At 51.0% G+C, this 23847-nt stretch overlaps 1 protein-coding gene and 1 long non-coding RNA gene across 4 annotated transcripts; one reads left to right on the plus strand and one right to left on the minus strand.

The window, feature by feature from the left end:
- Positions 1-1794: 1794 nt before the first annotated feature.
- Positions 1795-19988, minus strand: Gdap1l1 (ganglioside induced differentiation associated protein 1 like 1). Of its 3 annotated transcripts, none has more exons than XM_032904893.1 (6): positions 19715-19988; positions 11349-11550; positions 9665-9838; positions 5338-5432; positions 4346-4460; positions 1795-2163 (listed from the first exon to the last, which is right to left on the minus strand). In XM_032904893.1, exons 1-6 carry the CDS (start codon positions 19892-19894, stop codon positions 1820-1822), a joined length of 1110 nt encoding a protein of 369 aa, XP_032760784.1. In that variant the 5' UTR covers positions 19895-19988; the 3' UTR covers positions 1795-1819. The 3 variants fall into 3 exon arrangements, with proteins under 3 accessions (XP_032760784.1, XP_032760785.1, XP_032760787.1); XM_032904894.1 differs by having other exon boundaries at positions 11349-11541; positions 19715-19986; XM_032904896.1 differs by having other exon boundaries at positions 11349-11594; positions 19715-19874.
- A 38-nt stretch (positions 19989-20026) lies between these two features.
- LOC116902383 lies at positions 20027-23416 on the plus strand. The gene is made up of 3 exons (XR_004388065.1): positions 20027-20627; positions 22418-22561; positions 23196-23416. It is a non-coding gene; the product is annotated as an uncharacterized LOC116902383 (long non-coding RNA).
- The last annotated feature ends 431 nt before the right edge of the window (positions 23417-23847 follow it).

Genomic DNA, 23847 nt, shown 5'->3' on the forward strand with positions numbered 1-23847 from the left:
AAGGTCTCACTTAGTCCAGGCTAGCCTCAGACTCACTACCTGAGGGTAACCTTGACCTTGATCCTCCTGCCTCCACCTCCCAAGTGCTGGGATTACTGGTGTTCAGGCACTGCGGGGGGGAATCAAACCCAGGACGTCATGCATGCTAGGCAAGCACTCTGCCAGCGAAAGCTCATCCTCAGCCCTATTTGTTTTCTTGTAACCTTGCTGAAAATACACACATTTTTATACTTTATAATTTTTTGTAAAATAAATAAAACTAAAGTTTTTTTCTGGAATAATCTATATTCTCTCGTCTTTGAGCATTTTAACACGTTTCTCCCACTTAGTAATTAGGATGAGGACCTGTGCCATGGTCCACCCCCAAGAGCAAAGGTAAGCAAATAGATGCAAACACACTCTGTAAACTGAAGTTAGGTGCCCAAACGACGTGGATGTATGACTATGCCAGAAGCTTTTGGCTGGAGGCGAGGCTGTCTCTGTCTTCTCTGTCCTTCTGTCCTTCCTCGGCCTCCCAAATGCTAGAAAAATAGTCAGTGACCACCTTGCCAGGTGAGCTTGCTCTCCAGAAGACCCGGATCTGAACCTCGTATCTCTAGCCCTCCGTCCTGACTTTAGATTCTTTTTTTTTTTTTTTTTTTTTTTCGGAGCTGGGGACCAACCCAGGGCCTTGCGCTTCCTAGGTAAGCGCTCTACCACTGAGCTAAATCCCCAGCCCCGTCCTGACTTTAGAAACGAGAGTTGAGTAGAACCACACCGTTTAGAAATGAAAAGCAACTGCTCCTCCCGGATGCTTTATTGGGGACTCTAAGCATGAGCGGCAGTGACACCCAGACCCTTTCCCAACATGCAGAAGGCACAGGAAAGTGAGACCTGGGGGTGGGGGTTGTGTGGAGGAGAGACCCCACTGCATGCAGTATGAGGAGTTCCTGGGGGAAAGGGAAGGTGGAGGTTGTGAGGGAGGCATCCCCCGCTTGTGAGCTGAGAAGGACCTTCAGAGGTGGAGGCTGTGAGGGAGGCACCCCTGTTCTTGAGCTGAGAGTGACCTTAGGAGGGAAGGTCAACATGGCTTTTGCTGAAAAGACCCACCTTGAAGGGCGGGAACTCAACTCAAGGTAGGAGTGGCTGATGGCTGCCGCCTCAGGGGGTTTCTAGGTAAGAGCCAAACCTCACCAGCTGGCCAATGAGGAGGAAAGGGGTGAAGGGTGTGCCCATGGAGTTAGTTGATCCCAGCCATAGATGGGTACTGGGGTGCCACTGCTTGGCTTGAGCCATTGCTGTCTCAGTCCATGTCCAGGAGAAGAATGGGACCCCTTTGGTCTTCAGAGGCTTTCCACAGGGCCTCAGGCTCTCCAGTCCCAGACAGAGGTACTGGTTAGATGAGTTGAGTCTCCGTGTTGGCTTTGTCCTATAGAAGAGGTCCCTGCCAAGAGGGAAGGGGAGGCTGGGGTCAGGCTCTCGGGGTCCCCAGCACCTCCCAGAACCTGGGCCCTGCTGGGTGGAAAGTCCTGGGACTCACCTCAGATCCTAACCAGTCCCCACAGTAACGTCTCGAGTCCTTGAATCAGAAGAAAGACATTTGGGTTTCCTTTCTCTCGCTTTCTCTCTCTGTCCTCTGGTAGAGCCGTGGCCTCAAATCACGGCGTTGACATTGTCTACTTCTAAACTATGGAATGTTGTCACACTGACAATAGAATTACTAGGAAGAAGGGGCAGGAAGTTCTGTCCAGTGCTCATGGGACAGTGAGTAACTGAGAGGGATTTGGGAAGCACACAGTACAGAGACACCGCCAGTCACACACCAGGCCCCAGCCCGGCTCTAGATGTATTTTTTCTTGAGGTACCAGTAGGCAAAGTAGCCCATCCCACCCAAGGAGCCCATGAGGAAGGACGCCCCAAAGAATGATGGCGGTTTCCGCTTCACCAGTCGGAACGCGTTGGGGATAACAGCAGATAGCAGGGTTGTGTGGATGTCGCCCAGGACTTTCCGGAAGGCCAAGCGTCTCTGGACCCTCTCAAAGAAGGACTGCAGGTTGGGCCGGCTGCCGTCTTCCCAGTATTTCTTGGACAGTCCGAGGAACTTGAGGCGATGCAGGGTGGCTCCCAGGAGGACATCCGCCAGGGTGAAGGCACAGCCACACAGCCACAGCTCACACATCTGCCCTGGAGAGGGAGAGGACACATGGTGCTCACTTCTTGGAAGCCCTGGCTCCTCTGGTCTGCCTGCCATTGTCTCCTGAGGCCATTCCCTCCCCAACCTCTTTAGCAGTTTCGGCCACATCCTCACACCTGCCTTCACTCTTCCTTCAAGTCGACCGATTTGTAAATTGCAAAGATCTGTCTTATCTTTTTTTTTTTTTTGAAACAAGGTCTCGTGCAGCTCAGGCTGGCCTCCCATACACTATGTAGTGAAGATAATCTTGAATTTCTCATCCCCCTGCCCACACCTGAGTGTTAGGATTGTAGGCCTATACCACCACACTAAGTTTATGCAGTGCTGGGGAGTCAAACCTGGGACTTGGTACAAGATAGGCAACCACTCTACCAACTGAACTATGTTCCTGGGCCCCCTCCCTCCCTCCCTCCCTCCCTCCCTCCTTCCCTTCCTCACTTACTCCCTCCCTCCCTTTCTCTTTCTTAATTTGGAAACAGACTCTAAAGCCAAAACGGGTCTCAAACCTGTGATCCTCCTGCCTCAACCTCCAGAATGCTGGAATTACAGGCTGCATCACCCAAAACTGTAGGCTTACAGACCTAGGCTGTCTGGCTGATAGCTCCACCTAGCGTCACCCTGCACTCCAAATTAAACCTGTCCAACAGAGAGTTCTGGAACGCTGCTCCCAAGCTCACCACACCCCGGTGCAGTAGTGTCTCTCCACCCTTCTTTCTTATTCAGTACCAGAGCCCAGGGGCCACCATGAACAATTTCTTCCGTTGCACACATAGTCAGTCCACCAGTACGTCTGATTAGCTTTCTCTTCAGAGCACACACAGACTCTAGTGTCTCTTCTGGCATCATCCCAGCCTGAACTACCACTCTCTCCTACCCCCATGATCGCAGTGTTTCGTAAATGGTTCCCTTGCCTCAGCTCCTGCCTCCTTAAGCCTACTCACAGTACAGCACCCACAGAGCACACTCAGCACACAGATTCTGTCAAGATCAGCTACAGAACTCATACATAAAATAAATGAATAAACAAATCTGTATTTTATATGAGTACACTGTAGCTGTTTTCAGACACACCGGAAGAGGACATCGAATCCCATTACAGATGGTTGTGAGCCACCATGCGGTTGCTGGGAATTGAACTCAGGACCTCTGGGAGAGCAGTCAGCGCTTTTAACCACTGAGCCATCTCTCCAGCCCCTTAAATAAATCTTTAAAAAGGACCTAAGTGGGGCCTGTCAAACTCGCACCTCACTGTCAGAGCAAAGCCCTGTGGTCTTACCTGTATGCTCTGCCCCATTCCCTTCCAGGCCTCAGATTCTGCTTCCCTCTTGAGTCTTAGCCACCACACTGGTCTCCTGCAGATCCTCATGCCAAGCCTGGTCTCACCACAGCACCCTGCACTGGCCATCTCCTGCGCCTGCAGCAGTGTTCTCCTACAGAGGTGACTGGCTCTATCTACCTCCACCGTAGGCGTTTGCTGTCTTTTCAAGGGGCTTCATAGATTGTCAATCTAAAGCTGAAGGGGCTGAGGCATAGTTCAGTTGGTAGCATGCACCGGGCCCCAGGTTCGAACCCTTGCCCTGAATAAACTGGGCATGGTAGAGCATGCCTTGTAATCCCAACATTTAAGAGACGGGAGTGGGAGAATCAGAAGTTTTCGGTCATTCTTCACTGCAAAGTGAGCTTAGAACAAACATGGGTTACCAGCTGATGGGGCAGAGTGGCACGGAGGGGACACCAGGCTAGAGTTGCTGCAAAGGTGTGGGGTGGGAGAGAAGCTGGCGTGTCAGGATCCCAGACCTGCTCTAAGGTAAGAGCCTGAAGACATCCCCTCAAAGGGTCCTGTGAGACCGTGAGGGCTAACGGTCACCACACTGTCCTCTTCACCCACAGAGGAAACGCATGCCACGTGCTGCCACCCTGGGTACTCCAAGTGTCTCAATGATTCTGTCATTCTCCCCACTGTGTAGATGGGAGACCAAGGTCCCAGCACAGAGTGGGACTTGTCAAAGCCACTGCAGCCGTAGAACCCAGGTCCGCCTGACTCTCCAGCTCCTGATCCTAACCAGCTGGTGGGGCTCTGGGATCTATGGCTGAGAGAAGGAGGCTGGGGGTTGGCAGAGTGGGTAGGGCAGGCAGGTGGGCTGACCCCTTTATCGATGGCATGGCACCTACCCTCATTCTCCAGTTTCCTCTTCTCCAGCTCTGCTTCGATCTGGTCCAGCACCATAGCCAGCTCCCCGAGGATCTTCTTCAGGTAGCCCACATCGTCGTGCTCTAGGATCTTGGCCTACAGGGCGGGACAGGCAGGAGATGTGCTCCAGTGTGAGCTGGTCTCATGAGAATCATGATATTCAGAGATAAAGGAGTGTGTCTAACATGCACATGCACACACACGCACACACACACACACACACACACACACACACACACACACACACACGCAACCCCGCCTTCAAATACCCACCTCCAGTATGTAGCATGGCTCACCACTGACTGTACCCTTATCCAAGACTGAGCTCGGCCATTTTGTCCACATTCCCTGTCATGGGACTGGGGCAAGGGAACCACTGCTGTGTGCTAGGTGCACCAATGTTCTTTGCCCAGAGAAGGGCTCTCTGCCAATGAGGAGCCATCTCGCTCAGAAGCACATGGAAGATGATCCCCACCCCAACAGGCAGTCTATAACCAATGGCTGACTGATACAGGGTACTGAGGCATGGCCAGCCATACGGTGCCTTTTATATTCCAGAGCTTCCAGTGGGGCGAGAGGAGGTTCAGCCACATCCTCTCCCCTACCTCCCCCATATCCTTGGAACAATCTCTCCATACTGTCTGACGCAAGAACCTGTGTCCAGGGACAGCATAAGAAACCAGAGGCTGGGGTAGCAGTGGCTATCCATGGCCCGACAGCCAAGATATGATGGCTAGAGGACACATGATTGGGGAGCCAACCAGTACTTTTTCCAGGTCAAAGCATCTGCTGATCCTCCATTTAGAATCATTTATGCCTATGTCTGTGGGAGGGATGGAGGGAGGAAGGGGATGTGGGCAGGACACTTACTATAGTTGCCCTTGTCTGTGGGAGGGAGGGAGGGGATGTGGGCAGGGCACTCAGCATAGTTGTCCCTGTCTGTGGGAGGAGAGGACAGAGGTAGGGCACTCACCATAAGCTTCTTCTGTTTAGAAAGGTAGGGCTCAGAGAGCTGTGGTTCTTCATGGTCCAGTTTCATGAGGTCTGTGGTGGCGTTGGCTAAATGTCCTAGAACAAAGTAGGAAAAGTCCTGTCCCCCTGTTCTCTGGGGCCTCTCCTTTCCCACATGACCAGGAGAGAGGCACCTGCCTGGGGCATAAGGGCCAGCAAACCTTGCTGAAGGCGAGACCTTGAAGAGGAGGGAGAGGAAAATGAAAAGGGAGAGGGGGGAGGAGGAGGAGGAGGGAGAGGGAGAGGAAGGAGAGGAAAAGGAAAAGGGAGGGGGAGGAGGAAAGGGAGGGGAGAGAGGGAGAGGGGGGAGGAGGGAGGGGAGGAGGGGGAGACGATGCTGGAAATGTATAGAACCTGAAACCCAGAGCTCTTCACCTTTCCAGAATCTCTTCCACCAAATGAAACCAGCCCAGCCTGGGGTGTCCTCAGAGCCCCTCACCTTAAACCAGGCCCTTTAGGCTCTTCTTCCAGCACTCCTCACAGGACACTCCCCCCCCCCGAGATTGTCATCACTCACTGCCTACCTGTGATCACTTACTTAGATGAGTTTTACAGGGTTTGCTATGTAGTCCTGGCTGGCCTAGAACTCGCTGTATAGACCAGGCTGGCCTCAAACTTGTGATCCTTCTGCATCTAAGTGTGGCATCACCCTATTCATATCCACCTCTTCCAAAGAGCTTCTGTGCAGAGCCTGCCCTCAAGAACCATGGGAGGATCCCCCTATCTATCTATCTATCTATCTATCTATCTATCTATCTATCTATCTATCTATCTTCTATCTTTCATTGAGCTGCCCCAAACCCTGTCCCCACTGGGTACATCTTAGACATTCAAATAAATTCCCATGTCCCAGACCACTCTAAACCCCAAGGACCACATCTCCTTTCCTGGAATAACCATGTCCTCTATTCCTTTTTTTTTCTTATGATTTATTTATTTTTGCAGAGCAGTGGTGGTGCACACCTTTGATCCCAGCACTCGGGGAGCAGAGGCAGGCAGATCTCTGTGAGTTCAAGGCCAGCCTGGTCTACAGAGCAAGATCCAGGACAGCCAAGGCCACACAGAGAAACCCTGTCTGAAAAAATAAAAACAATACACAAAAAACTATTTTTTTTTCCAGAGCTTTTTTTCCATTTGTTTTTTTTTTCGGAGCTGGGGACCGAACCCAGGGCCTTGCGCTTCCTAGGCAAACGCTCTACCACTGAGCTAAATCCCCAACCCCTATTTTTAATCTTTATACACTTGGGTGTTTTGCCTGCGTGTCTGTACACATGTGTAATACTCTAAGAATCCAGAAGAGGGTATCAGAGCCTCCAGAACTGGTGTTAACAGCTCTAGCTGCCCTGTGGGTGCTAGGAACTGACCCTAGCTCCTTTGCAAAAGCAACAAGTGCTCGTACCTGCTGAGCCACCTGTCCAGCCCCCATGTCCACTATTCTTGAAAGCCTCCTTCCGGATCTAGCTGACCATCTCCCCTTTATGAAGCTTCCCCTATCTTCCAGGCCCCACCCCGGAACCTTTGTTCCCAGTATATGCTCTGCAGACCTCTGCCCGGAGATGCAAAGCCGCCGGCCAGGGCTGCAGCAGCAGCACAGCTCTTCTGTGGCCTCTGGCAAAGGCGTTCCTTGCACAGTGCAGCCTACAGCCTATGCTGTTTGCCAGATGTGATCTGAATGTTTGTATACGTATCTCTTCTCACAGCCTCTAAGCTCCTGCTGAGCTGCAGCTGTTTGAGACTCACCTCTGTCCTCTAAAAGCCCAGCACAGGCCTAGGCCAGAGCAGGACTCAGTGAGTATTGAGGAAAGGAAGGGGATGGGCAAGACTGTGAGAGGTTTCGGCCATCTGTATCTTTCCTCTGAGGTCTCCTCACCTACCTCCTCCCACTAAGGCCTGGTGCAGCCACAGTTAACACTGTCCGCTGGCCCCTCCATGCCCAAGCTGTATTAACTCTCGCTGAGACTTTATGAATGTGAAGGTCAAGCCAATCTCTCTCTCCCTCCATGGCTGCTCTTGTGCCTGACTTTAGTCTGTGAGAAAGACCTTGAACCACTTTCATAGTCACTGCAAGCTGGCTTGCTCTTCTGCACCCTGTGAGGTCTCCTGTTCCCCCATCCTTGTGGGATCCTGAAATGATCTCTGCTTCCTCAAAGGGGTGAAAATTGGGCCCACCCTGAACCCCACTGCCTTCCAGATCCTGTGAGATGGCTGAAGTGCCCACAACCCTGCCAGGCCACAGCACCACTCACTTAAATGACAGCCAAGGTGTCACACTTCCTCTCTCAGGGAACTTCTCTTTGAGAAATGTAGAGCTGCCCATGTCAAAGCCCATTGTTTCTCTGTAAAGCTCCCCCTCCTCCAAACCTTCCCCTCAGATCCACGAGAGACGCTGCCACTGCCCCATGTTCCACTCTGCCTCCAATAGACTTTCTTTGGCTCTCCACTCCCTGCACCTGCCCTGCACCTGTCCTGCACCTGTCCATCTTGCACCTGTCCTGCACCTGTCTGTCCTACACCTGTCCTGCCCCACAAGCTGATGTGATCCTCTTCTCCTTTCAGAAATGCTCCCATTTGTTCTTGGATGTTGCCATAATCCCAGGTCCTAGGATTTTGTGACCCTGTGTTGTCCTGACCCTGATATTGGAACTAGATTTTAAAATATTTTAACTGATTTTTGTACAGGTTATACAGACATTAAAACAGTCATAATTAAAAATGCAAGCTAAAGCGAAAGACAAGGGATAAAAATAAATCGTTGTGGTTAGGTAGGGTGACAAAGATGTCTGTAATCCCAGCACTTGGAGGCAGAAGGATCAGAAGGTCATCCTCTGCTATGTAGTGAGTTCAAGACCAGACTGGGCTACATAAACTGTCTCAAAAAACCCCAAACAAAGCCAAACCACAATTACCTCTCTATCTTTAAACTCTCAGCTCTGTTTCTTGTACACCTTTCCAGAAACATCTCTTGCACAGAGACCTGACCATTCTTCAGGACTTCCTAGAGCACGGCACACTACATGCTTGGGTCTCTCCTGTTTTTCCACCCATTAGTGTACCTTTGAGAACATTCCACATGACTATCACTTTTTCAATATCACAGCGCCTTGATAAATTTACTCAGTCTCTATCTTGTAGACACCATAGTGATATTTCTCACTATGTTGGAGTGATTCTCTTCCCCTAACACCCAAGACATGGTTTTTCTGTGTAACAGCCTTGGCTGGCCTGGAGCTTGCTTTGTAAACCAGGCTGGCCTGGAACTCACAGATCAGCCTGCCTCTGACACCGGAGTTCTAGGATTAAAGGTGTGCACTCCCATGCCTGGGTGATATCTGTGTGTGCACTTATTGGTGCACGGGTTCAAGTGCACAAGAGTGACTCAGCACTAATCTTCAAGGCGTGAACCTTTTTGGCTTTGGTACGGAGATCTCCACCCCCACTCCTGGCTGTCCAAGTTTCCTTATCTTGCACTGTCATCAGCTGACCTTGACTTTACTCCCAGAAGTGGTGACCCTGGGGTGGAAGAAGCTGTGTTATCTTTGTCTGTTAGCAGCTTCATTCAGGTTGTGGCTGACTGAATGGGAACACCAGCATAGATAGCTCCTGAGTCTTCCTCACAGGACTCTTCGAGTTAGGGCTGAGTCCAACAACCGGACCCCTCCCCACCTTCGTACAATAGTGGGACAGAGGAGGATGGGAAGGAGAGGAGGTGACCACTGACTGAGTATGTAGGACCTCTCAGACATGGTCATGGCTCTTCTGTCTATAGGACCACCAAATACCATAACAGAATCTAGACCCAAATCCCCACGAATGAATAAACTAGGGTTGGGCCATCTGACTGGGTCTAATTTTCATCCACTGACTATAGGCAGCCTGGTGAGGAGAATATATGGGTGACTTTAGATCAGAAAACAGAGACCTACTGGGTGCCTTGCCATGACTGGGCAGCCTTCTATAGAAACCTCAACCCTGCTGTCACTCAGTGTTCTTGGCTACCTATGCAGGGCCCATTCCTAGTCTTTGACTTCAGGTATCTGCAGCTGGGTGTCCCCAGGGGCTCTCACAGACTGGAGAGAAAGAGCTACTAGTGAGTAGACCTCTGTGCATATCTGAATAGGGTGGCAGGAGCGGGGGGTAGGGGTGGGGGTGGGGGCGGGGAGTGCACCGGGAGGAAAGATAAAAGGGAGGGATCGAGGGAGGGAGAGGAGGATGAATAGACTCAGGAAGAAGGACCTTCCACAAGGAAAGAGGTCCCGGGTGACGGGGGCATCCACGGGGGCAGCACTCACTGCGGATCTCAGCCGTGGCATACTTGGGGATCATGGAATCTGTGGTGAGCTCGGGGTGCAGGATGCAGCCGTGCGTGTAGGCGTCCATGGGCAACGCATCCAGCAGCTCGCGGTACTGCAGCACTCGGGCGTGTTGTGGGCTGCCCGCCTCGGGCATCAAGGCCACCACATGCTCTGTGGATACCAAGCAAGAGCTGGAGCAGCGTCCATGTCTGGCCCCACCTAGATATTCACCCCCTAGAAACCCGGAGCCCCCAAAGTCATACTCAGAAGTCCCCGAACAGGATTTCTAGGATTCAGCCGCTGGCTATCAGGAATCCTGGTGACCCAGTAGCTGCTCTGGGCTTCACTAAGCTGACCTCAGGGGGGCAGCACCTCTCAGTACCAGATAGTAGCCAGGTGGAGATATACGCCCAATGTTGCCTGCTTTCCATGGGCTGGAAACCTGGATGACTTGGCATAGTTATATTATATTTATTCATATTTATGCTTCTTCATTTTGAGATAGGATCTTAGTATGTAGTATAGCTTGTTCTCTTCAAGTCTTTTTTTTTTTAATTTATTTATTATATATAAACACAGATCTCATTATAGATGATTGTGAGCCACCATGTGGTTGCTGGGATTTGAACTCAGGACCTTGGGAAGAGCAGTCAGTGCTCTTAACCACTGAGCCATCTCTCCAGCCCCAGCATGGCTTGTTCTCAAATTGGAGATTTTCCTGCCTGGCCTCCAAAGTACTGGAACTATAGGGCATAAGCATGTGCCACCAAACCCAGAAAATTTTTATATATATAAATTTTAAAAATTTATATATGCATTTAGTATATGTATATGTATATATATATATGTGTGTGTGTGTGTGTGTGTGTGTGTGTGTGTGTGTGTGTGTGTGTTAAAAAGTTGCTGTTTTGAGGTTTTGAGGTGGCACAAGCCTTTAATCCTAGCACTTGGGAGGCAGAGGCAGGGGGATCTCTGTGTGTTCCAGGCCAGCCTGGTCTGCATAGTGAGTGCATAGTGAGTTCTAGACCGAATTGTTTTGAGTTGAGATGGGGGTCTCATGCATGTAGGCCAGCATAGCTTCGAACTCAGCTGTGTAACTGTCTGGCCTTGAGGTCCCGATCCTCCAGCCTCTCCCTCCTAAGTGCTTAAACTACTAGCATGTGCTACCACATCCTACTTGCACATTCTTGTTCTTAAAAATAGTACAAGCCCGTGCCCCGGGCCCACTGTCCTGGCTGCCACAGGAAGCAAGCACCTGAGCCTGCAGAGGCCAAAGGGTGGGAGGGAGGGAGCAGAGAAGTTCAGGGTTCCACATTGCCCGAGAGGATGCCAGGGGTTCTTGGGAGTCTGGTCCTGACTATTATTAGAGGGTTGTAGGGTTTTGGGCCCTGAGAAAATTTGATCCTACCTATGGGAGTCTAAGGGAAACTTGAGGGCCACAGCTGAACCTGAATGAGGTCCTGGAGAAAGAAGAGAGCTATACCCCAATTGACCTGGGTTACCTGGGCCATGCCTTCCCTGGGGTACCAGGGAGAGGGGTGTGGCTCTCAGGCATTTAAGCCCTGACAGTAGCCTCTTTGGGGGGACACTGAGTCCCCTCATGACTCAGTGGCTTGCTTAGGTTCAGAAATGCTGTCTGAGCCCATGGGATCCCTGCCCACCCCACGGCGGCATAACCTACCTCCTGTGAAGGTGCGTTCCACATAGTCAATGATCTGGTCGTAGTCACTGATAATGTTGTCTCTGTGGATAATGACCGGGACCTCCTCACCCAGGTTGAGCCTCATGAACCAGGGTTCCTTATGCTCACTCTGAGGCAGGCTCACGTCTCTCTCTTCACAGGACAGGCCCTTCTCAGCAATCACCAGCCGCACCTGCAGGTGCCAGGGTCAGAGCGGGGGAGAGGCGGGTGGACACAGGGGACACTCTGCCCAGGTGGGGGAGGCATGCAGGAAGGGAGGTCAGAGGTCATACACAAGAGGGGACACTTGCTTGCAGCCCATTCTTGGGCACTTGAGTTGGGGCTAAGGCTCAGGGGCATGTGCTTGTGGATTGGAGAGGAACATAGCCAGAGGCTAGAACACAGGGCAGTGCTAAGGGGCTAACATGTTGGTCTGGGCTTTCATCAATGCAGATGTGGGCAAACTGCCTAAACTTCTAGGGCCAAATGGAAGTATTAATAGTTCTAAGTCCGTGTCTAGCATACAGATGGGCTCAGTTCATGCTTAGTGTTACCACGATGAAGGCACTCGGCCCGGACTCCAGGGGTGGATCTGGCCAGGGAATTCACAGAAATTCCAAGTAGCATCGTAACCAAGAGCTAAATGCCTCCACTGATTTGGGGGACAAAATGAGGTAGGGGATAATGTACCCATATCCACATTGTCCCAAGTTGTTCCAAACACCTTCCCGTCTCGACTGCCTGGATAGATTCTGGCAACAGCAACCAGAGGTAGATGGATGGAGGGGGGAGTGGCTAAAGCTAAGAGAGGGCAGGCATCAATCCCAACATCACACAGCAGCTTAGGAGCCAGCCTATAACGTGGTGGTTCCAGACCAGGGCCCTTTTTCTTTTCTTTTCTTTTTTTTTAAAGATTTATTTTATGCATGTGAATACACTGTCACTGTCTTTAGACACACCAGAAGAGGCCATCAGATCTCATTATAGATGGTTGTGAGCCACCATGTGGGTTGCTGGGAATTGAACTCAGGATCCTTAGAAGAGCAGTCAATGCTCTTAACCACTGAGCCATCTCTTCAGCCCCAAGGGCCCTTTTTCTTGAGGGTTTCCTCTAGGGAATTCCTGGGGCTAGTCTCTCCTGAGTCTTCCCTTATGTCTCCAGGGGCCCAGCGAGGGGGTGCACTCTCCTGACCCGGGCTGTGTTTGGGAGCTGGAAGATGCCCCAGCTGCCCTCACATATGAAGTGAGACTCAGAAGGAGGATGGTCTCATCCTAGACCCTGGAAACGGGGTCGTAGTAATCCACTCCTATACCACCCTCCCCTCTGGTGGCTCCAATCCAGGGCCAGGAGGCCATCCCCGAAAGAGGTAGAGGCCAATTCTTGAGCACTTATGTCCTCCCACTCTATCAAACATGGGCTGAACATTCTAATCCCCTCTGAGATTCCAGGTTTAATATCCGAAGAGGGGGGCCTGGTGTCAGAATCACAGGTTTCCTGTGTCTGTTCCGACCCAGAAGACTTTAAAAGTCTTATTCTGGGAGCCTCCTGTTGTAGGACATCCTACTATGTTCCCCTCAGAGGGCTGTGGGAGGAGTGAAAGCTCAATCCTGTAAGGTGTTCCAGCACACAGTAGGGTAATAGGTATTAGCTACTTGGATTAGACCTGGTATTCTGGCTAGCATTTGTCAACGTGACACAAGTTAGAGTCATTTGGGAAGAGGGACGCTCAACTGAGAGCATGAGAAAATGCCTCTATAAGATCCAGAAGACTGTAGGCAAGTCTGTAGCACACTTTCTTGATTAACGATCAATGTGGGAGGGCCCAGATTACTGGGGACAGTGATAGCCCTGAGCAGGTGGTCCTGGGTGTGTTAGAAAGCAGACCGAGTGAGCCATGGGGAACAAGCCAATAAGCTGCTCTCCTCCATGACCTCTGCTTCAGTTCTTGCCTCCAGGTTCCCGCCATGCTTTCCTTCCTGCCCTGACTTCCCTCAGTGATAGGCTGTTTATTACCTGAGAGTCGGAAGCTGAAATAAACCCTTTCCTCCCCAAGTTGCTTTTGGTCGGTTTTGTTTTTATCACAGCCATACAAAACCAAGACGCCAGGTTTGATAGAAAGACTTAGAATGGAAGCCCGGCTCTACTGGGTGTTTGCCGTGTGATCTGGAAAGCCACTTGATCGCTTTGACCTCTGGAGGGGTCTAGTTTATTTCTATGAGGTTGAGGTGGTGAGGGCGAGTTGGAGTAGTGTGGACAGAGTCCCAGCACAGGGAGTTAATCCATGGTCCTAGCACGGATGTGTGTGTAGAAGAAATTCACCCTCGAACATCCAACACCAACTCGCAGCTTCACTTGCTCCATTGACCCACAGCTAGTTCCTTATAAGGGGTGGCCATGGTATTGACAGAACCCGTAGGGTATACACAGGGACCTAGCTCATCTCTCTGGCCCCACCGTTCGGCTTCAGCTGTCTCTGATCCTTTCTGGGCCCACTTTTCCAGTGTTTTTCCTTCCCTCCCTGCATCCCTCCCAGTGGTAGTAGGAGGGGTTTCTGGTTCCACCGGGAGGAACCACTGCAGAGTGAGCAGCCTTGGGGCAGCATCTATTTGCTCTAGGTGCGTGAGTGGGCAGGTGTGAGTGGGCAGCTGTGTGCGCATGTGTACGGCGTCCTTGTGGGAGGGTAAAGAAAGTGTGTGTACTCGGCTTGGTAGAGTGCGTGTTCGTGGGCAGGGTGTGTGTGGATGTGCGTATGTGAACCGATGGCAGTGGCTGTTGGGGGTCTGTGTGCCTTGGAGAAGCCCCTAAGCTTTGAGGTGGAGCTAGGCAAGAACACAGCATTCTTCCCTTCCTCCTGTGTATCCTGGTGGTCTTTGGCTCTGCCAAGCAGGGAGAAGGGGCTCCTGGCTCCTTGGCTAGAAAGAAAACCGAACCAGGCCTTTGCCCTTGGCCTTGGCCTTCTACCCTGTCAGGGCACCTTTCCCCAGGAGCCACATGCTGAGCTGTGCCCTGAGGCTCCCTAGAGGGAGTCAGGTATGGGCTTCTGCCTGGGAAGGGACTATCTTTAGAGACACAGTAGCCCTGACGGGAGCTGCCTCAGGTCATCCTGGCAGATGGCCGAGGAGGCTTTCACCTTTAGAGGAGCTGAAGGCCACGGCCATGTGCCATTCTGCAGGGGAGGGAACCCAGAGAGGAAGCGGGGCCCAAGGGAAGGGCACACAGCCACTACAGCCATCTGCCACTCAGTCTCCTAGAGACTTGGTTAGTTAGACCCAGGGGGTCACCACGCTGTGTCACATCCCAGGGGAATCTACTTCCTCTGTGGATGCCTGGAGAGTGTTTCTCGCTGCTTCATTTGGACGACACACAGTAGGATGGTTGTGACACACAGTAGGATGGTTGTGACACACAGAAGGGTGGTTGTGACACACAGAAGGGTGGTTGTGATGGCCTGGCTTGGCTTTTCTACCCAGTAATGTAGTTGCTGAGTGACTTTGTAAAAGACACTCAAAACCTCTGAGCCTTACTTATTTTTCCAATGCCCCCTCCCCGTTTATGACTATGAACAGCTACTGGTTTATTAAAGTGGATACTTTTTTTTTTTTTGAGACAGGCTGACCTCTCCCTCTCTATTTAGCCAAGAGTGACCTTGAAATCAGACTCAACCTCTGTCTCCCTAGTGCTGGGGTGACAGACGTGTGCCACTCCACCTGGTTTATCAAACACCAACGGCTTATGAACACCTCACTTTTTACCACATGTTCATTTTGAACCTACAAGCCAGGCCTTGCTCTAGGTGCTGGAAGCTCTGTGGTGACCATAGCAGACCTCGTTCTGCTATTGCTGATGCTCTCACAGGACGGATGAGGGTAAAATGTTAAGACCATAGGGCCGCCATATCAGGGTGTCACGGAGATAGGGACAGCTTTGAACAGGATGGTACATCAGGCAGGCCTGTGAGGAGGTAACATTTCAACACAACTCTAACAAGGGGGTGGAGAGATCTCCACGAGGACCTGGGCAGGGAGTTCAGTGGAAGAGCACCCACTGCAGAGGCACAAGGCAAGGCCATGGGGAGATGTCTGAAGCATCGGGAAGCCAGGATGGGTGGGTGAGGACCAGGAATGGAGTACGGGATTGTGTACTGCAGCTCAACGAAGAGTCCCAGACTCAGTGCAAATAAATACAGGGAGTTGGGGAGTGAGGGCATCGATGACATGATGTCTCTTTAGTGACAGAAGCTACATGATGGTTATCCCTTCTTTAAGGACGTGGGCAAGCAAGTCTCGTGTGGGCGTGGTTTGACATTTTTGCGGTTACTCAAAGTATGTGTATACTCATGGGGACTTGAACAGGACCTGCCTCCAGACTGTGTTAGAAAGTGGGCTGGAGCAGAAAGACTCCATTACATGGAGTGGTGATATTAAAAATATTTCCATAGATGACCTTGAGAACAACTGGGTCCTTTCCTGCTCTAATGACCCTATCATGGGACGTTACTCAACTGAAAACAGTGTGCTGAGACGGGTCCATGGCTATCTGTGACTGCGTCCTGACTCCCAATCCAGTTAGGAGCTCTTGGGCCAGTGTGAGGACTCTGGGTCGCTCCTGGAGGGACTGGGGAGCTACTGTGGATGCCTGAGCGGGAATGTACTGAACACACAGTAGGTCAGGCTGATAGGAAGTGCCCAGGAGTTTGAAAGGCAAGATAGTTACCCTTCCAGCTCTTGCATGGTATCAGGAGGACTGGTTCCCAACAGGACCCAGACCTAAGGCCTTTAACTCTGGGGGCTGAAGGCTGGTGTAGGGCCCCTCACAGGCATAGCCAGAACAGTACCAAGGCCCAACCTCAACTCAGGTATGTTGCAGGGGGACAGGTTGATGTACGGACAGCCCCGTGTGAACTAAAGCACATACTCCCTGCAGATACTCAGGGATGTGGTACCAGTACCTAGGAGTACTGGAGCACTGGCCATAGCCAAACCTTACAAGAGGAAACAAGTCCAGAGACTATGCGGTACCTGCAAAGCTACTTAGTAGCAAGTAGTTTAGTTCTGTAAACAAACAAACAAACACAACCTAGCAGATATAAGGGGGTCAGGGAAGTGATGTGCGTCTGCGTCTGCGTCTGCGTCTGCGTCTGCGTCTGCGTCTGCGTCTGCGTCTGCCTCTGCCTCTGCGTCTGCCTCTGCCTCTGCGTCTGCCTCTGCGTCTCTGTCTCTCTGCTCTGTCTCTCTCTCTCTGTCTCTCTGTCTCTCTCGGTCTCCTTCCGTCTGCCTCTCTCTCTCTGCCTCTCCCTCTGCCTCTGCCTCCTCTGCCTCTGCCTCTGCTCTCTGCCTCTGCCTCTGCCTCTGCCTCTCCTCTGCCTCTGCCTCTGCCTCTGCCTCTGCATCTGCCTCTGAGTATATAGAAGGCAGAGGTCACTGGGGTGGGAAAGGCTGTTCTTTCTGTATGGGGAAGAAAGGATCCCGGCAGGTCGTAGCTGATATCTTTACCTATTGAGGAAACTGAGGTCCAGAGGAGACCAGGGACATATCCAGTCAGTGGAACTGTGCTCCTCTGACTTTTGCCTCTTTCAGCCTCCCTCCTGTCCTGAGAGGCAGAGGAAACTGGAGGAGGAACATCCCTGAGAGCCATGCTCATATTCCCAGTATGCATTCCAGCCTCTTCCCAACCCCATGGCCTCCGACCATCCAGGATGGTGCCTAAGCACTCGGTCAGCGTGCGACTGTGTAATCAGGAGCTCCATCCTTGACCCTGCATGACATCCCTCAGTCCTCGCACCCTCAGATAGAGTTACTATTGTTGCCCACCAAAGACCAAACAAAGTAAAACCTGGAGAGGTTATGATATCTGCAGGGCCATGTGGCTGAGAGGGACAGGGACCAAATGTGTCTCCGGTCACAACTGGTGTCTTCATGGCAGCCAGTGATCACAGAGTCCTTGGCACATGCCATGCACTGTCTAGGTGAGGCTCAGAAGTCCACTGGGGGTACTGCCTTTACCCCCCAGATTATCAAATGCATAACTGAGACACAAGAGGCAAAGTAACGTATGCATATAGTCCTGCTAGTCAGGGGCAGCTCAGCTGTCTGGGCCCAGAGTCTAAGCTTTAGGCTTCTATATGGTCCTGCTGCCCTTGGGATCTACTACAGTCCCCAGTGCCCGCAGGGGTTGCCATCGCTCTCCCAAGTAGGATATTTCTGTGAGTAACAGCTCAGATACAATCGAGGAAGGGCTTCCCAGGGGTGCTTGTGAGGAGAGCCTGCTGCAAGTATGGCGTAAGGGTCAAAGGGGAAGATGGGACGCACCCGCAGAGTTCCCGCTGTGCATCAGGCCCTTAACGCACACCTGTGTCCTGGAAATGCCCTCAGGCAATCTGCAGGGCCCAGAAGAAGGGCCGGTTCTCAGGTGAGGATACTGAGTCACAGCCAGGTGAAGTGACTTGCCCAGAGTCACTCAGAGGGTAAAAGCCAAGAGGAGATGAACCCAGCCATACGATTGCCAAGCCCATCCTCTTCCTGTGTGCTGCTTTCAAGCTGCTGTGTCTGTACCCAGGTGGAGGAGGCAGGGGGATGCCTAGCTGGCTTGAGAGACACTTAGCCTAAAGGAGTGCTGCTGTGAGGAGTCAGTTCCCTAACCCCAGCCTACCTATGCTCTGTGCTCAGACTGAATAGCGGATCTTCCCTGGGTAAAGAGCCAGAGAGTCTCTTGAGGGACAGCAGGGGGATGTCTCCCACTATCCTACATTGTGTCCCAGTCACTGAGGCCTGCTTTCTGAAGGTTTGAACTGGGAAGGTTCTGGGATCTGGAGGTCAGTCTGACCCATCTCCAAATCCCCAGTGCCCTGTACAACCCAGGACACACTCAGCAAGCAAGTAGGTGCTTGGTAAGCACATGCAAATGGCATGGGCAGGTCTCAGAGTGACCTTGGCTAACTTCGTCTCTTCCATGTCTAGCAGTTTTTCCTTTGATGCTGAGACGAGGCCAGAGCCTCATTCATGTAAAGCACAGTCTGTTACTGAGCTGATCCCTGTTCCAGCCCCTAACCCTTTAACAAATCCTCACACCCTTATCAGCAGACCCTCCGTCCCTTACCAGACGTCAACGGCAACACTCTCTGTACCCAATGATTTCACTTCATCCTCACCTTAGCTCCCTGCAGAAGTGACACCGTTTATTCCGTTTTTACAGATCAGATCACTTAGCCTTTGGAGAAGCAAATAGGGCCACCCAAAGCTTCATGGTGGGCACGTGAAGAAGATGGTTCCCCTACTGGGCCTTGCCTGGCCTCAGACTCAAGGACTCTAAGAGTGACCAAAGAGTGATATGTAGTCCAACTTTCTCAGTATCACCTAGGTGGGCCTCTAGATTAACAGCCATCTGGGGCAGAATCTGGCAGGCTGTGTCTTAGCCGGGGATCATGAAGTGGTTTTAAGGAGCAGTGGGGGTGTGAGTAGACCCAGCCTGGAGTACTGTTGTGTCACCCCTTAAACAGCCCCTCCAGTAACTCTACTGAGGGGCTAAAGTTCCTGGTGGCTATTATTACCTCTAACACTAGCCCATTTTCCAGGTTATAAAACTTAGTCTGGACCAAAACACAATTCCAAGTCTTTGACTTCCAAAGCATTTATCTTCAGCAACACTCACCCTCCCTTATGTGCACAATGAAGGCATGGGACAAGGAGATGAAGCGCTAGGGTAGTCAGCTAGCAAACAAACCTTAGAACGAGTTCTGGGCTCTGGCCATGGTGCTGAACCCACAGGCTACAGACAGGGCCGCTACCCAGAGTGGGTAAGTCCCTTAGAGGCACTAGGTATTGGGGCGCAGTGTCTGATCTCATCCCCACAAAGAGGGGATCCCTAGAAAGTAGGGGAGTATTATAAGTGGTCTAAGGAGCCAAAGCTGGTCTGTGCCTTTAAGAGCAAAACAGATCTGACGGGCAAGCCAGCTGCTCCGAGGGGATGGGTTAACTCCTTCCTTCTCAGCTCTAGAGAAAAGGTGACGGCTGGAGACAGACTTTCCAAGCCCCTGACTGAAGAAGACCCCAGCCAGAACGAGGGCCTGGGAGCTGTGCCCGAAGAGCTCAGGGTGTCTGGAACAGTGGATGGGGTGAAAGTTGACCTAAAGTGAGGCTTCCTCTGCTCAGCCCCATCAGGCCACTTGCAGGCAGGGCCGGTCTGTCCCCGGCCTTTGTCTCTCTGTTCAGGTGTACCCAAGAAGGAGCAAGGCCTAAGGAGATACTCCTGGCTTTGGGGCTGGGTTCTGCGGCCGGTCGGGACAATTCCCTCCGGGAAATCCCGGTGCTCCCTCCCCCTTTCTCCGTTCCCCTTCCAGCCTCCTGTCCGCACCCCGCGCCCGCTCTACCTTCTGCGAGCTGAAGGATTGGGTCCAGTGGTACAGAACCAGGCTCTCCTTGGGCCAATGGGCGGGGCTGGCTGCCTCGGGCGCGTCGGGGGCTTCCACCGGCTTGGTTGCATCGCTCTCCAGCGCCGAGATGGGCCACCAGCTGCAGTTGGTGGGGGTCAGGTTGTTGGGGGTCGCCATGACAGCCCGCGATCCGAGGAGGAAGGAGGCGGCTCGGCGGCGGCTCGCTGGCGCCCAGCATCACATGGCCTCGCGGAGCCTGCCCCTCTTCCTCCTCCCCCTCCCCGCGATGTCATTACTCACTGGGTGTAGGGGGAGGGGCAAGGGGATCCCGGGGCTCTTTCCTCCTCCTCCCAGCTGTGGGTCCTTCCTGAGGGCCCTAGGGAGGGAAGGATGCAGAAACCGGGGCCGCGCCCCCCCAGAGCGCTCACAGCTGGCCAGTCACCTGCCAAAGACTTCATCATTACGCATTTGTGCCTCTCAATCTTGAGAAACACCTCTTAGTTTAGACAAATGGCAGTATAAAGATCTATTTAATCCTTTTCACAAGTCATGTCTGGAGATAGCTTTATTTGGAACCTCATTTTCTGACGTTCCCCTTCCTAAAAGGCTTCTTCCAACCGCAGAAGGGAATGAAGGGCAATTTGTTAGCTGCATCGCCACTTACTCTCTGCGGGGCATGGTACTAAGGGCTTTACCCCATTGGCCTGTTTACGGAGGAAAAAAAGGGAAGCTCAGAGGAGAAGTGACTTCCCTCAAGGTCATCGAGCTGCTGACTGGTAGAATGGAGATTCAAACTCAAGGCTGGCTTCATGCAGGACAGGACCAGCTGGTGATTCAGCAGTCCTGCTACAGCAAATCGAGCCCTTTAAAGGAATCATGTGTCTTAGCTATGTAGACAAGACTTTCCCAGGTGAGGAGGGGTGCCATTGGTGGGATCCTAGGTCATACCATTACCCCAGAATATGTAGCCAGGTAGGAGTCTGGAGACAGCCCTTATGCCTCGACTGTAGGGGATCTTAAATGCCCTTTGGAACTTATGTAAAGTTACTTAGCGTACCCATGCTTCCCTTGGAAAATATTTTACTTGAGATTTATTTATTTTTATGTGTATGGGTGGTTTTGTCTGCCTGTATGTCTGCACTAGATGCATGCCTGGTGCCCTCAGAGGCCTCTGGAATTGGAGTTATAGTTGTTAGCCGCCGTGAAGATTCGAACCCCAGGCCTCTGAAAGAGCAGCCAGTGCTCTTAAGAGCTGAACCACCTCTTCAGTCCCAGAATATAAATGTTATTAACGCTTACTTTATCTTTGAGAAGTAGACCCTGAGGTAGTGGTTGAAAATACAGTTGCTGGCTCCACGAGCAATATATCCTTGGGCAATGTCTGCAAATGTCACAGAATGAACTTACGTAAACCAGTTTTTACTGAGAACCCCTGTCTCATGAGCTTGTTCGTCGAACCCTGCTCTTGTGAGTTAATGTACCTGGGAGAGCAGGCCTCAGAGTTTGCTGTTTGGGACTCCTGGACACATCTCCTCACAGACTATGCTGAAGAAATGGGTGTCTGGTTTTTGTTTTGTTTTGTTTTGTTTTTTTGGTGTTGTTGTTTTTTGATTTTTGGGTTTTTGTTGTTGTTGTTGTTGTTGTTTGTCTGTTTCCTTCTACTAAGTGAGCAAACTTCTTCTGTGGAACCCATTCTTTCCTTTCTGGCATGGCTGCCAGGGGCTTGGAGCTGCATTTTCTAAGTCTCATCGTTACATTAGCCTTCTGTATAGGAAATCGTGTCTTGCCTTATGATTTTTTTCCCCCACTTCTTTCTCCTTGGAGTGTCTGGTTCACAGTTCATTTTTGCAAAGAGAGATGTACTCGTCAGGGTTCTCTAGAGGAACAGTCCTGACGTAGTGAACGTATGCCACAAAGGGTTTTGCCTTGTTTTATTAGATTGCTTTCCTTCGCACAGGCTGAGTAGTCCAGTAGCAGCTGTCTGCACGCTGGAGAGTCTGGGAGCCCAGAAGCTGTTTAGTCTGTGGGGGTGACGTTTCGGCAGTTCTAACTTGGCCCCACAGGCCTAGAGAGCCGCTGATCTTTGTGTTGGAAGGTCAAAGAAGCCGGGTTCTGTACCAGGGAAGGATGATGGCGGCAGGAGCAGCAGCCAAGGAGATGCGCTCTCCAGTAGGGCACGAAGGCAGGCAGGCAAAAGGCAGCCCTTGTTTTCCTTTAGATCTTTTTACACTGGGCCACCAATAGAAGATGCCCGTGGTAGGGGAGAGAGTAGTCTCTGTCCTTCAGTTAATCATTCTAGGAAACCACCGCTTGATTTGGTAAGGGTTACTATTGCTACGATGAACGCCAAGACTAAAAGTAACTTGGAGGAGAAAAGGTTTATTAAGATTATATGTCCTGGCCAGGAAGTAATGGCGTACACTTTTAATCTCAGCACTTGGGAGGCAGAGGCAGTCAGATCTCTGAGTTTGAGGCCAGCCAGCATGGTCTACAGAGTGAGTCCCAGGACAGTCAGGGCTGCACAGAGAAAGCCTGTCTTAAAAAAAACAAGACAAAAATGATTACATATCATGAATTGTAGTTCACTGAGGGCAGTCGAGGCAGAACTTCAAACCAGGCAGGAATAGGGAGGCAGGAGCTGACGCAAACAGTGGTGATGGAAGGGTAATGCTTAATGGCTTTCTCCCCACGACTTCTCAGCCTAATTTCTTATAGAACACAGGAAGGACAGTCCATGGGTGCCCCTCCCCCCCACACACACACTGGGCTGGGCCCTCCCCCATCAATCACGGATTAAGAAGATGCTCGACAGCCTGATCTCACGGAGGTGTTTTCTCAAGCGAGGTAAAAGATGCAGCTTAATTCTAGCATTTTCCTTTGCCTGTTTGGTTTCAGTTTTCAAGCATTTAAAAAAAAAAAAAAAAAAAAGGAAAGGGAGAAAGGAAGGAAGGAAGAGAGGGGAAGAAAGGAAGAAAGTTCAGTGGAATTCATATATCCATCACTAGACTAGACACAACTGTCATAAAAACATTGTCCCCCTTCCATTCTTGTTTAACTGAAGGCTGGATAACTTGGAGTAAATTATAGGTATCGTATTTTGTAACCGAAATACTTCAGAGAGAGACTTAATTTGTTTTTTTTCTTTGCTATTGTTTAACTGATTTTAATGTGCCTAATGGCCAGAAGAGGGTGTCAGACCCCGTAGGAACTAGAGTTACAGATGATTGTGAACTGGGAATTCACTGCTATGCTGGGAGTTGAACCCAGGTCCTTGCAAGAGCAGCAAATGTTCTTAACCACTGAGGTATCTCAGTGAGCCACCACCATCTCAGATACTTTATAAGGTAACAGGCACCTCATATCTAACATGGCTGTTGTATGTGTACTCATGTCTGTATGTGCATTCACATGTGAGTCCATGATGGCAGGAGGTCGATGACGGGCGTCTCATTCAATTTTTCTTCACTTTATTTTTTAGACGAGGTCTCTCACTGGACCTGGAACTTCTGATTCACTGAGACTGGCTGACCATTGAGCTGCAGGGATCTTGTGATCTGTGTCTCCCAGCTCCAGCTCTGGGCTTTAACATGGCATTGGAGTTCCAAACTCAAGCCAGAAGGCAATTTATCCTGAGCCATTGTCTCAGGCTCCTCCTCCTTCTCTTCTTCCCGTTCTCCAGCTTCTTTTCCTTCCTTTCTTCCTTCCCTTCCCTTTTTTTTTTTTTTTTTCTGTGAGATAATGTTGTCTAGCTTCAATCTCTCTAGTGCTGGGGTTATAGGGTAAAATACTGTGGCCGGCTTTAACATAAATTATTTTCTTGGGCTGGAGAGGTGGCTCAGCAGTTAAGAGCACTGACTGCTCTTCCCTAGGTCCTGAGTTCAATTCCTAGCAACCACACGGTGGCTCACAACTCTGTAATAGGATCTGATTCCCTCTTCTGGTGTGTATGAAGACAGCTACAGTGTACTCACATACATAAAATAAATAAATAAATCTTGGGGTTTTTTTGTTTGTTTTTTTTTTTTTTTTTTTTTTTTTTCTTGGGTTTGGGACCAAACCCAGGGCCTTTGCTTACTAGGCAAGTGCTCTACCACTGAGCTAAAACCCCAACCCATAAAAAAAAAAATCTT

This window comes from Rattus rattus, chromosome 5 (genome assembly GCF_011064425.1).
Source record: "Rattus rattus isolate New Zealand chromosome 5, Rrattus_CSIRO_v1, whole genome shotgun sequence".
Taxonomy (NCBI): Eukaryota; Metazoa; Chordata; class Mammalia; order Rodentia; family Muridae; genus Rattus; species Rattus rattus.